General features: G+C 43.4%; 1 protein-coding gene across 4 annotated transcripts in view; it reads left to right on the forward strand.

Moving 5' to 3' along the window:
• LOC144158807 (uncharacterized) overlaps positions 1 to 12,125 on the forward strand; it is a 37,420-nt gene extending 25,295 nt beyond the window's left edge. For 2 of the 4 annotated variants that reach the window (XM_077689955.1, XM_077689958.1), the window contains 8 exons: positions 3,909 to 4,031; positions 5,837 to 5,950; positions 6,930 to 7,043; positions 7,687 to 7,809; positions 8,628 to 8,741; positions 9,874 to 9,996; positions 10,597 to 10,710; positions 11,973 to 12,060. In XM_077689955.1, coding sequence (XP_077546081.1) covers positions 3,909 to 4,031; positions 5,837 to 5,950; positions 6,930 to 7,043; positions 7,687 to 7,809; positions 8,628 to 8,741; positions 9,874 to 9,996; positions 10,597 to 10,710; positions 11,973 to 11,983 — 836 coding nt within the window. In that variant the 3' untranslated portion in view covers positions 11,984 to 12,060. Of the gene's footprint in view, positions 1 to 3,908; positions 4,032 to 5,836; positions 5,951 to 6,929; positions 7,044 to 7,686; positions 7,810 to 8,627; positions 8,742 to 9,873; positions 9,997 to 10,596; positions 10,711 to 11,972 lie in introns of all 4 variants that reach the window. The other 2 variants (XM_077689956.1, XM_077689957.1) reach the window with 2 other exon arrangements.
• Positions 12,126 to 13,131: the final 1,006 nt, after the last annotated feature.

Here is a 13,131-nt window from a genome sequence, read left to right on the forward strand (position 1 = left end):
TTAAGATCACAATATAGGATTAAAAATACCGCAGATCGCAGTGCCAAGCAGCGGAAACCACATCTAGAGAACGTTTTATCCCCGCATCAAAGCTAAGCGTTTCATGGTTATATTCAATAACCATAAAACGCCCAAGCCTAATATTGCTATGTTATGTGTATGAAGACACTCACTCAAGAGCTTTTTCCTTCTTTTAGGTAAGCTTAGAAGATTGGGCATTGGTTGTATGCTTGAGGTCGTCACACAAGATACATTAATATTGTTGCCAGGTTGCATTAGGTCGCAATTAATCTATTTAATAGCACCTTAAACAAAATCTCAACTAAAGCAAAACAGAGACTAAACGGGTGTCATGCAAAACATGCAGTGCCATCCTGGGTTTGTAGTAACTATATGTTTCCATACTTACAAACACAAAAAAGTAGTGCAAGTGTTCATTAGTATCACCGCAGGGCTCTTTGCCTTTAAAATTCCATGCCCCCCTCTGTCACAATGAGAAAAAAGAAAAATAATGTGGGGAACTGGCTTGCTCCAGAAGAAGCCATGGCATGTTTAAAGCTTTAAATCTGATAAAGAGACAGCGCTAGAAGTCAAAGTTTTTTGGAAGAAAAACCAATTGGTATATAAAAAATATTTTGCAGTTGAGAAGAGCAGAAGAACAAAATAAACTGGTACAAATAGAGGCAGCATAATGAAATGAGAGACAGAGGCAGCATAAACAAAACAAGTGCAATTCTAAGAGTTAGTTTGGCACAAGAGCCTGCCAGAAAGGAGCAGCTCCACTTCAGGAAAAAATAAATATTGTGCACACTATTTACATCATGCACGTAGCAAATCAGCCATATTTCACTTGCAGACACAGCGCAACGGAAACAATCAAATCAATTCTCGTCTTGAAGAAGCATATTGAAGTGCATAAGAGGAAAAACGCACATAGATTCTGTAGGGCGTTACCAGCGTGTAGCATCCTTCGTTCGCCAATTTTGTCGGTTTTCTGGTTGTTTTTATGCCGTTTCTTCTTTTTTCCTCTGGGGTTGTCCTTGAAGTTTCCGTTCCCATGCCGTTTTTTTTTATTTTGTCCTCCATTTTCTGTCCTTTGTCTTATACCAGTCCTTTCTTTCCCTTTTAGACAGTTCTTCTCATTCTTTCCTTGAGTAACCTCCCTACCTTTCTTCTACTGTTTCCCCCTTTCCTTCAACTCGCCCACCAGGTCATCTTAGACTCGCTCTTAGCATTACAAAATTCCCTAAAGGCCTGGTGGGAGAATTCGTTGAGCATGGCTTGTAGATATGGGCCCGTTGCCTTTTTTGTATTTTGTTTAGCTTGTCCTCGGAGCTAAAGAGTAATGTTTAATGCGTGGTGTACGTATGAAAAGTAATGCAGTGATGTATGTGTACAGGAGTTTATAGGGTTCAGCTTGCACAGATAACTTCTCATATCTCAAACATGACCTGCTGAAGAATGGGAGGGCAGGGCTGTCAATATCAAATCTGTCTTTGTTTTGTTGCCGGAACTGCAACAAAGAATATGTTCTGCGGTGTTAAGTACATGATTCATAGGGGCTAATGGCATCATCATGCCCGCATTATATTTGATGATACTAACAATGCTGGTGACTTCAACCAGAATGAGCATAAGCCGAAACTTTCATAATCAGCTACAGAATTACTGGCACCCTGCTCTGGTAATGCAACTTCGTCATCGTTCTTGTTGCTGTGAGCACGCTGGAACAGAAGCTTGCAAATTCAACAGGGTCTGGCACGGCATCTCTGTGGTCACCGGTTTGACGTTGACCTAAATAGGAAGGCTGTGCTACACGTATCGGACTGCGAGGCGGGTGCTTTACTATTCCTTCCTTCTGACGGATGTATACAGCTGAAGAACGTCTCCAGGTGGTCCTGGCAGAACCTATACGCGCAGATGTAATTGTCGCAAATAAAAAAATCAGTTTAATTTATTGTCAGCTATCCTAATGACTGCTACATGCAATGCATATTAGGTATGAATACTCGACACTAGTGAATGATGATTGTTCCATGGTAAGCAATTAGATTCATCTTCTGTAGTTAATATTTGGCAGCTGTTTCAAAATTAACCACTATGATTTATCTGATGCGGTACAATAACTAATTTATATGTACACTCAAATTCATTCACTTGTGAAAGGAGACTTACATCCTTGGTCGGCTTCCCCTTGCACAAATACACGAGAGGGCCATCGCGACTTGAGAATCCACGTATCTACGGTAGCGCAAGAGGCTTCGAAGGGGGGTTTCTATAGACAGACTGAGATTTCTGGCCAAAACTGCAGGCACTTCAGGCAAAACCGTGCGCGAGCGGAAACGGCCGTTTCCTTTCATTAGTGAAGGCGCACATGGAAGGACAAAATATTTTTGTTAACCACCAACGAGGCTGGTGCCCAGACATCAGCGCCTAAAGCTCGCATGAATGAATTTTACTCCGCGCCTCCTCCTGCGTGCAGATATACATACGTGAGTCATATAAGAGTTGAAGCTCAAATAGACGTACAGCAATGTAACTTCGCTGATTCATCGAGCATCGGTAATGTGTCATGCAAATCCTCAACAGGAGTGCATACAGGCGCACTATATCTTACCTTTAAAAATGCTGGATTGCGTGTTTCAGTGATCAAAGCAGCATGCATCAATCGAAAACTTCCACCTTTCTACAACGGCTTGTCCTCCTCTTGAAAACCATTTTACTGTGCGAAAAATTATTGTTACTATTAATATTATTTGGCGCTTGTTTCATTTCTCACTCAAACAAAACAGTGTTTAGTGAGAGTATAACAGCACACGTGAACAAGAACCTAGTTTTACGCTAGACATCGTAAAATCTTTCGGACGGTTGTTTGTTTTTAATTTACGAATCATATACACCCAAAGGGAGCCGACCTGCACAATGTCTCACGCAACATGACATGACTGGCTGACGGCGATTTCAAATCGGCAGCAATCACTCACAGGCATGTAGGGAATGATATCCTTGAAGATAGGCGGCGGCGGCTTTATTCGTATCATCAGCAGTGTGCGGGCTGCAGCATGAGCGCACGGGGGTAGATAAGATAGTTTTCGCAAGCGTCGAAGTGACACGGTAGACGACGCCATGGTGTGCTAGTGGGAAGCTTTAAAAATTACGTCCACATGACGCACGCTCCTCACACAATACCGGAATTGAATTTCGCCCCTCAGCACCATTTGTTGTCGCTTAATATTTCTGTTATTTTTGTTCATCAAACATTATTGCGTTGAAAGAACGTTCAAAAACATACAATACGTAGTAAATGTACTCCTACGTTTAGTTTAGGGCGTTTGATTTAGGCCTGATCTGCGCAAAATTGTTAACGGTATTTTCAACTACTGGTCTGGAAACAACAGCGTGGCATCATGGCGGCACTCGTGCTTAGACACTTTGGAGGGCCAGCTTTACCCGCCAGGTTGGAGAGGACGCTGTACAGTTCCGTGAAAAACACGACACTCGGCGCACTAGTCGCACAACCTTCTCCGCATGCTGGTTAAGCCTAGCTAAGGTTAAGCCTAGCTAAGCTGGTTAAGCCTAGCTGGTTAAGCCTAGCTAAGGTTAAGCCTAGCTAAGCTGGTTAAGCCTAGCTGGTTAAGCCTAGCTAAGGTTAAGCCTAGCTAAGCTGGTTAAGCCTAGCTGGTTAAGCCTAGCTAAGGTGCACCGGCCGAGCTGAAGTGTACAGGAGTAGAAATTGTCACTGTTGCAGTCTAGACGCCATACCATCGTCGACCGCACGGCCACGCGCCAGTCCGCCAGAAAACGTTGGAGTATAAATGCGTATTTAATCTTTCCGCACCTGCCCCATGATTTTGCCCCCAAATTTCAAAGACGTGTTTCTGATGTTTGCTTGTTCTGTTCTCGTTAAGAACCGGTGTGCACGGAAGAAATGAAGAAAACATGTATCAGCAAAGGGGCTACTTGCAAGGAGCCAACAGGAGATTGTGTGTGCCTCAGTTCGTTTCAGAAAATGGTCGACGGCACATGCAAAGGTAATGAATTAGCCGCGTACCTGCTTGCTTGACTGGAAGTGGCGTCGAAAAATTATACTTTCCTGACGTCCCTGACACGCAACTCCCTCTCTGCTCTCCTCTCCCACCCCTCCTGCTCTTCCCTTCCTCTTCGTTCCTCTCGTAAAGAAGTAAATGAAGGTTTGTTCAGTGCAATAATTTTGCTACTTTCGCCGTGTTCTCACCCCACCATTAGCTACAGTAGTGAACTTTTAAGTACAGAGCACTTTAGGAGCTCGCCTGGTCGTCCTAGCTCACTCGCTTGACCCAAGTATATTGAGCATCAAGGCAATGTCCCGGGGTAACGCTGTTGTTCGCGGCGTACCCAAGAGGCTTCGAATGCCAAGCGGTTTATATAGTCACAAGCGTTAGAACCTCGTCAAACGCTGGCGCTTGTCATACGCCTTCCCGTTTTTTAGCACAAAGAAAACTATAGGTACATTACAAGCAAACCATACGCGCCTAAACGGCAGAACCCGTGTTCATTGAGTTAAATACACTCTTGAGGTTGGTTTTTACTATAGTAAACGCAAAATGTGACAGTGCAACGCCGGCACGTGCGAGGAGAAAAGCACAAAGAGAACAGAACTCCCACTGGCGCCGTTTCAGGCAGGGGGTGCGCGAGCACTCCAAAGGCGGGAAACTTGGATTGCATGGGGTGGTAACAGTAAGCGGATAACGGCGGTACAGCCCATTATGGTGAATCGCGGCTCTGCACTTCCGACAGCTTTCACATTGAGTGGAACGGCTTTAATTTTTTCTTTACTAATTTGCTTCTTGTTCTGCTTCGAACAGTCTGTGTGCCGGAGTTGTGTTCTCTGTCTTCTTGCTTTTGCTTCGGACAATTTGGAGACTATGGGCGAAACATTTACCGCGAGTTTTTACTTGCTCTCTTAAAAACCTACCCTATGTATATCCTTAACTAAATGAACGCGGGAACTCTCACTTATGTACAGGCATGTTGCCTCGAAATTGTCTCAGATTTCGTTTCGTTTAGAAATGGCGGCATGTATGACTTTCCAGCAGTTTCATTAGTCTGGAGAGGTTTTGTCTATGATACGAACTACTTCGCCTTTTTTCACGAAACTTGAATCAAATGACACCAGTGCACAGAGACAGCCCCAGTTTTGAACCTCGAATTAACACGGAAGAGAAAGAGGTCTTTAAAACCGTTAAAGCTTAGCTGACCACCTCGTCGTGCTAGAAACGGGTTACGTTAAACCTGGTTTTATTTTGGAATAAATTTTTTACGCAGTAACTTCAACTGCCTCTGATACGCTGAACGCCTTCTGAAACCGACCGTTTTATACATTATGGCTGTCAGAAATTGGGTATATGTAATTCTGACGCTAAATTACAACGAGCCATAAATCCCGTCTGTCAGATCTATATCTATTGGATTTCCTCAAATACCAAGCATAAACCGCTTGACACCTTTAAATATTTGCTTTGAAATTTGGAAAGGAATGTTAAAACCGAAATGCGCGGATAAGTTGAAATAATTTAAAAAGTTGCTTCATAACTCGTCTCTTATGCAGAAATGTCAAATGTATACAAGGACGTTTCAGAACCGAAAATTATCTTTATGAATGGTACGTTTTCGGGTCAATGGTGGAAGATACGAAGATTGTCGTGAAATCTAAACCCTCATAACTACTAAGGAACGTATCGATTGCCGCGTAAAATCTGCGCTTTAAAAGTCTATTTGCATGTCCCCAATTATTGATGATAAATAGTAAAGGCTTGTGTGTGGTGCAATTTACTTCTTTTTTCTACACAACAACCAGCGTGCACGGAAGGAAAGAAACTGGAGTGCCTCGGAAAACGAGCAACATGCGCTGAGCCCAAGGGAGAGTGTGTCTGCAAAGCAGAAGAGGAGATGATCCACGGCACATGCAAAGGTGAACAGACACCTTCAGCAGCTCTCCAGAAAATTTAGCACGCCAGCAGGAATAGCTCTTTCTCTCACAGTTAGCATCACTGGATGCTCGGTCAGCACTGAGCGTAACGGGGGCCAACTTGGCCATGATTTCCTGAAAGGGGTGGAAATCTGAGCCTAAGAAATCGAGGAATTTTGACGTACCACTGTCGCACATCGCCAACAGTAAAATGAGCTCTAGATGAGCTAAATAGAATTACCTACACCGCGCCGCCTTTCGCATCTTTCGTCAGCGTGAATGTAGAAAGTACGAAAATTGTAGTGCTATGCAGAGTATCAGTAAATTGACAGACAGTTTTGCTCAGCCAACTACAAAATATCGCGCTAGGAAGCATGCATTTCTGCCAGTAAAACGTTTGCCAATAGCGCGAAGCGCGTACATAGGCAAATCTATGGATATGTGATAACTGCTACTTTTCCTAGCTACCCAGGACATGGAGTAGGGGCACATATTTCTTTTTCCCCACACTCGTAGTGTTTGTTGCAAATTTGATTGATTGTTGATTGATTGATTGATTGATTGATTGATTGATTGATTGATTGATTGATTGATTGATTGATTGATTGATTGATTGATTGATTGATTGATTGATTGATTGATTGATTGATTGATTGATTGATTGATTGATTGATTGATTTCATGGCTCCGTGCACCCCCAGGGTGCGTCGGAATGAATCCGTAAATAGGGGAGCGCTCACAAAAAGGGCACTACGAAACAGCCTTCACAATACAAGCTTCGTGAAACAGGCTTTAACAACTCTCTAACCTGGAATAGGTAGAAAAAGGGGCCCCTCGCCTTATAACGGCTTGGGAATGTATTTAGCACCTACCAATCGTGCGTGCTACACTTCACTAGGGTAAATATAAAATAGCGTTTGATGTGTACTTTCATAGGAGTGCATCTACTGTCATTCGCTTTTTTTTTCTCGTGACCAATCAGCCTGCACTGCGTTAAAGAGAATCGAGTGCCTGGAAAAGGGGGCGATATGCGCTGAGCCCAATGGAACGTGCGTCTGCAAAGCCGGAGAGCGTATGATTAACGACGAATGCAAAGGTAAGCAGCGGTTGTGGCAGCTCTACGGTACACTTTTATGCAAGCTACCAACACCTGCGCATTCCCTCAAAATCAAATTTTTTGGACATTCAATCAATATTTCTGTTAACGCGAAGTGACTCTTCGAAAAATTGCTTAAGGAATTGGACAAGCCAGTAACGGAGCTCGAACTATTTCATCATTCTATACTGCCCTAAATGTGAACTGTGAAGAAAATAGGCATTGAAACCCGTCTGTGATGCCCCCATTTAACAAAATTCTTTAGTGTTTTCATAATCGTAAGCACAATACAACCGTATAATGCGTCAAGGATTCGAACAAAATTTTTAATCGTATATCGCCTGTATATCGCCTGTATAGGTGGAAGAATGGTTGCTTGTTTTCTGGTATTTTAAACCGCAGCGACATTTCCTAGCTCGAAGCAATTTATTAAGCAGCGCTTCTTTGTTCTCATGAGGATCTCATGGGAACACCAAAAAATTGAGGTACTATTCAGAGACCAATACAGGTAAAGAATGCGTCTTTCACCACCGGAAAGATACCCGCGATCATCCTATCTGTATACAGCCGATGTCGATGTCTTTTGTCGATTAATCTCAAGAGTGGACTGTGATGTATTTCGCTTGCTTCTTTTGTTATGAAGAGTTGGCCTGCACAGAAGAAATAAAGGAAGCGTGCATGAAAAAATCGGCTATTTGCAAGGAGCCCACTGGAGAGTGCGTCTGCCTCCATCCATTTCAGCAAATGATGGATGGAACATGCAAAGGTAAACAGCGGAGAGAACGTGCGCCTGGACTACCACGAGTGACGTTCCCTCACCTTCAATAACGCCCAGAGTTTAAGAAATATTTTTTGTGGCTGTATAAGCAGTACGCTTAGCTTTGGCTCCGATATCAAAAAATTGTTGAAGCTAAATAGCCATATTCGTGCCTGATCAACCAGATTTAATTTCGCTATGCTGAAGTCAGAAACGAGCGAGGAAACAAAATCGCCTTCCTCCCATTGCTCAAGTTCTTTCTCATTTCACATACGATGCATGACACGATACATTTAACGCCTTCAAAACAGCAACAAAATTTTGAAACGCGATGTTCCCCTGTAAATATTAGGAACTACTTTAAAATGCTTCCTTATAACTTACTCCCCAGTGAAACATTTATTATACATTACGCCATTTTTCATAGCTCACAATTCTCTGTAACCCCACGCAGTTTCGCAAAGTGTCGGTGTTGAAACACAAAATCTGTAATACAATTGCGAGCAGGGGCGTTGGCAGGAGGGTATTTGGGTGTCAGAACACCCACTGAAATTTCTGCATTCAGAAAAATGACTACGATATTGTTTGGGCGTTTGCCGCAGTCTGTCTTTATGTTTATATTTTCATTTTTGTGACCGCGTATACCACCTCCGAAATATATTTCGGGCTACGCCACTGACGGCGAACTGTCTGTCGGTTAAGGAATGGATCTACAAACAGCCACAATATGCGCGCTAAGCCAATCTGTATACAGCGCCATATTTGACACGAAATATAAATGCGTGAGGTTTCTATATTTCACTTCTTTTTTTCTTATGAACAACCAGCTTGCACCGCAAGTAAAAGAATGGAGTGCCTTCAGAAAGGAGCGACGTGCCTTGAGCCAAACGGAAAGTGCGTCTGCAAAGCTGGAGGGCAGATGATAAACGGCACATGCAAAGGTAAACAGATTTTATGACAATTCTTCTGAAAACCTATGCATGCCACCTACAAGTGTGCGCTTTCCCATAATCCTATTTTCTGGACCATCATGAACCCCTATCCAAAGCTTTCCGAAGCAAGGAAATGCATCAGTGATGGAGATCGCGATTTTTTAAGCACGATCCTTCTGGCGATTTTCATATAACCAGTGAAGAATCCAGTTATCCAGCGCACCTTTATTCCGTTTATTCCGTAATGTCATAACCGTTGCAGCCTACAAGCATGTCATTGCGTTAGAGATCTGAAGAAAACTCTTAAAACCTGCGGTCTCTCTGTACGTCCTAATTTGATTGTGCGCTGTAAGAATGACGCCGATAATTCAATTCCTAAACGAATATTTCCATCCAAATTACACCACGCTTCAGACGTGAAACGAATCTATACCTTGCTGAGTTTCGCATTTCTGATCAGGATTTCTGATAAAAAAAATTCCCCGCATTTCCCCGAGGGGAAGAATGTGAAAGTGCGAATGCACGAGTTGAATTTGCGCGGTTCGGTAATGTTCGCGAAAGAGAGATCACACACACACACACAACTACCAAGAAAGAAAGATGCATTTATTCACAGACACCTATTTGTGTTGTCGTTGTACTTGATTGCTAGAGCGGATCTCAGCTTTGAAATTTCGTGTCAGTACTCCTTTAAGCGGGTGCATTAGCCCTTCTCACGCCCGATTCCTGGCCAATCCCCCACGTGGGTATGTGCCATGTCAGCGGCCAGGCAGCGCGCGCCCATCTCCCCCTGTTGCCAAGGAAGACGAGGAGATTCCTGGCCAATCCCCCACGTGGGTATGTGCCATGTCAGCGGCCAGGCAGCGCGCGCCCATCTCCCCCCGTTGCCAAGGAAGACGAGGAGCGCGCGCACCTGCAGCTGTTGCTATGCGGACGGCGGCGGACGCTTCAGGCTCGCTTAAGAAGTGCATTCGCACTTAATACGGATTCTACTGTCATAGAGACATAAACACGGCTAGACATGTATTTATCACCTCCTGGAAGCCACGCGCTGCTATACAATCTGTATATAGCCCGGGTTTGGCACCAAAATTTCGTAGACGCGTCTCGTATGTACTTTTGTTGCTTTTTTTTTATGAAGAACCGGTCTGCACGGAAGAAATAAAGGAAGAATGCAGAAAAAAATGGGCGACTTGCACGGAGCCAAAAGGAGAGTGCGTCTGCGTCAGTTCACTTCACCAAATGATCGGCGGCACATGCAAAGGTAAACCCCAGCGACGAGAGCTTGAGTGGACATGAGCTAGCTAGTGTGTGGTTAGTTCAGCGGAGATGTCAAAATTCGCTGACACTAATGGTAACGACAGTAATAGGCATACAAGCAGAATTAGTTTGTATGATATCAATTGTTGATGGTAAAATCGAGCCTAAGACCCGTTCGCCAGCCATAATTCTTACGAAAATCCTCCGCCACTACATAGCCGTTTTGGCACCACAGAATCAATGCTTTATGATTGGAACAAAATTATGGAGATAAGACGCCTGAGTTAGGGTAATTGTCGGGGCCTACTAAAATTATCCCCATAACTTTTCTTTTATTAAGCAATTTGAAATAAGTTACTGCACTTTTCATTGTTCAAAATTCTGGAACTCGTGCAGAGTTTCGGCTTTCGTATCATAATCAGCAAATAAAGATGCCAAACTTTTCCGGCAATGTAACAGAGTAAAGCGGCCCATGAATGGTTTTACTGCCTTCATAAGCGTGCGCACTCCAAGAACATGCGTGACTAACAGTTTTTGACGAATGAAATACTAAAGTGTGTTTCGATTTTGCACTGCATGTCCCTTTTTTCTAATTAATCAATAGCGTGCACGGAAGCGAAGAAAGTGAATTGCCTGGAAAAAGGAGCCACGTGCTCTGAGTTCAAAGGAGAGTGTGTCTGCAAGGCAGGACAGCAGATGATCGACGACACATGCAAAGGTGATTAGATTTCGCGGCGCCTCCTCAATACATTTATGTAGGCCACCAATTACTAGTTTTATCCTCGCCGCAAACGACGTTTCCGTATATTCCTTGAGAAGCAGTTACTAATTATATCGACAAAATTATCCCCGCTGAATGCTATATGTGAAAACACAGCTGCAAAACGAGATGGCAAATATCTTGACCTATTATGTTCGCTGTCGTGTGAAAGTGGAATCATTCTTTGATAGTGTATCAACCTTCGCCTAAAAGCTCATCGCTTTGGGCTGATCTGCAGGTAGCCGAAGAGCTCAGGATAAATCTCCGACGAGGCGTTTCTAATACGCTTCAACTACTACTTCAATAATTAACTAGGCTGCACTGAAAATGCAATGGAAGATTGCAATAAAAATGCGGCGGCTTCCCATAAACCTCACGGATTAATTGAGTGCGAGAAATGGCCAATGGCGGTCAAAACTACATAAAAACCACCTGCAAGATCTGATGCCACCATTTGTAAAATAATGCATGCCGCTGACGACTTAGCGCGCTTCACAACTAAACCAATTTGTTCAGCAGTGGGTTCAGCGTCACCTGAGCATTGAAAATTTTTTGTCATGTAAGTAGGATATCAAGAACCGAAATTCAGCCATTTGTTTTATTCATTATTTTTTTATTGCTAACCGCCATACACGAGCTTTAAAAAGTTTGCCAGCCCCCAATTCGCCCACTTCACGCTCTAGTTTTTTTTTCTCGCTGCACTACACAATCTGATCATTATATTAAAGCGTTGAAAATAAATCTTCAAGCAGGCTCTACCTGCATTAGTACCAACCGAATTGGTTGCTTTAACAATTATTCTTATAACTTGTTTTTTGAAAGAACACTTTTAAACCAAACCGCACCTACCTTCAGCGCTCACACTACTTTGTCGACTTGCTTTGTTTGGCATTTCGAATAGGAACAAGGTTTATTTCAATTTGATTATGTCAAATACGAAAAGCGTCCATTTTCTTTTGCCCGGGGGTTTCCCCGTTTGTCATTGGCGAATTTATTTAAAAAGCTCTGTGAAATTGTTTGGCAGATCTTTTATATTTGTCACGTAAGTACTCCAACGTGTTTTTGATGGCGATAACTTGCTAATTTCTGGTTGACATTCTAGTGCATGACTAGCTGCTCCCATGACTTGTTTTGCGTTGTTTATATGCATAAGTTCGTACGTGTGTTTTTGGTACTAACAGCAAACTAATGTGTGTTCACGTCTGCTCTCTCTTGCACAGACATTGCCTAGAACTGCTGTCCACATGGGGAGTCAAGAAGATAAATTCTCTGGTCCGCCAGAATAAAACGTTCCTTCAGTAGACTCGGGTTGGCGCTTGTTGCTGTAATCTTTGTTCTCAAATGAAATCGATATAAAAATTACATATAGAATACTGCTAGGGTGATTCTCTATACGAAGTATTGGTTTTCTTCTACGGGATAATTCACAAAAATTCTTTGGGACCGCCTTGAACTTCTTTGACTTGCTGGTAAGCAGTTGTGACAGTTACTTAAGCGACAAACTTGAACCACTAATGAAGGGTCTTGGTGACATGAGGGCGCCAAACCATCCAGCTGGCCATGCTTTAGGAAACCGGAAGTGTGCGCAGCCTACAGAACCCAAGTATCCACTACAGACTTGTGTACTTCCCGAGCCTGAAATAGCACAATGAGAGTGCTAACAAAACATGGCGGTGGTGCCTTTATGTACCATATTGCAGAAAAATGTACATCGTCCTACCTTGCGGCTCTAAAATTTCGCAGGTGACAGGTTTCAGTGTGCTAATAAAAGATGCATATCACATTGATACAATATTTTCGACTGTCTCGAGAGAATGGTAACAGCGATAATACCTGCAACGAAACCACCATATCTGACTTCTTTTTTGTCGCATCTGCTGGCTGAGACATAGCACCTTCCTGTAGGCTCAATGTGTGTATACGATTTATCACTGTTAATTTAAAGGGAAACAAGCAGGTAAGGCAAATCAAACTACCCGCGTCTCTGCATATCAAAAGCACACAAAACTACCGATAGTTGGTGCATGAAATGGCGAGTAGCTCAAAAAATAAAAAAAGAAGGGGTAATTAGGTTCAACAGGAAGGTGTGCATATTTGGCTCTGTGCGCGAATGGAACTACGGACCACCCGAACGCTAGACCAGCATGTGTCCCCAATTACACAACAGCGACGCGACCCTACTGCAGTTTACTAGAAATTCTACAGTGACCTGAGTGGTGACCTCTCCCATTGTTCCGCCGAGTAGACTTTCGCGCTTAAAATAAAACTGGTCTAGCGGCCGCGCTGCTGTCCCCTACCACAGAACAGCCGCCGCATCACGGCACCAGCTTCCAGCCTGTGCGCGGCAAGATTTTCCCTGTACACTCAGGTGTTTGCACT

Source organism: Haemaphysalis longicornis, unplaced genomic scaffold (genome assembly GCF_048455015.1).
Source record: "Haemaphysalis longicornis isolate Haplotype H1 unplaced genomic scaffold, Haemaphysalis longicornis Haplotype H1 scaffold_10, whole genome shotgun sequence".
NCBI lineage: Eukaryota > Metazoa > Arthropoda > Arachnida > Ixodida > Ixodidae > Haemaphysalis > Haemaphysalis longicornis.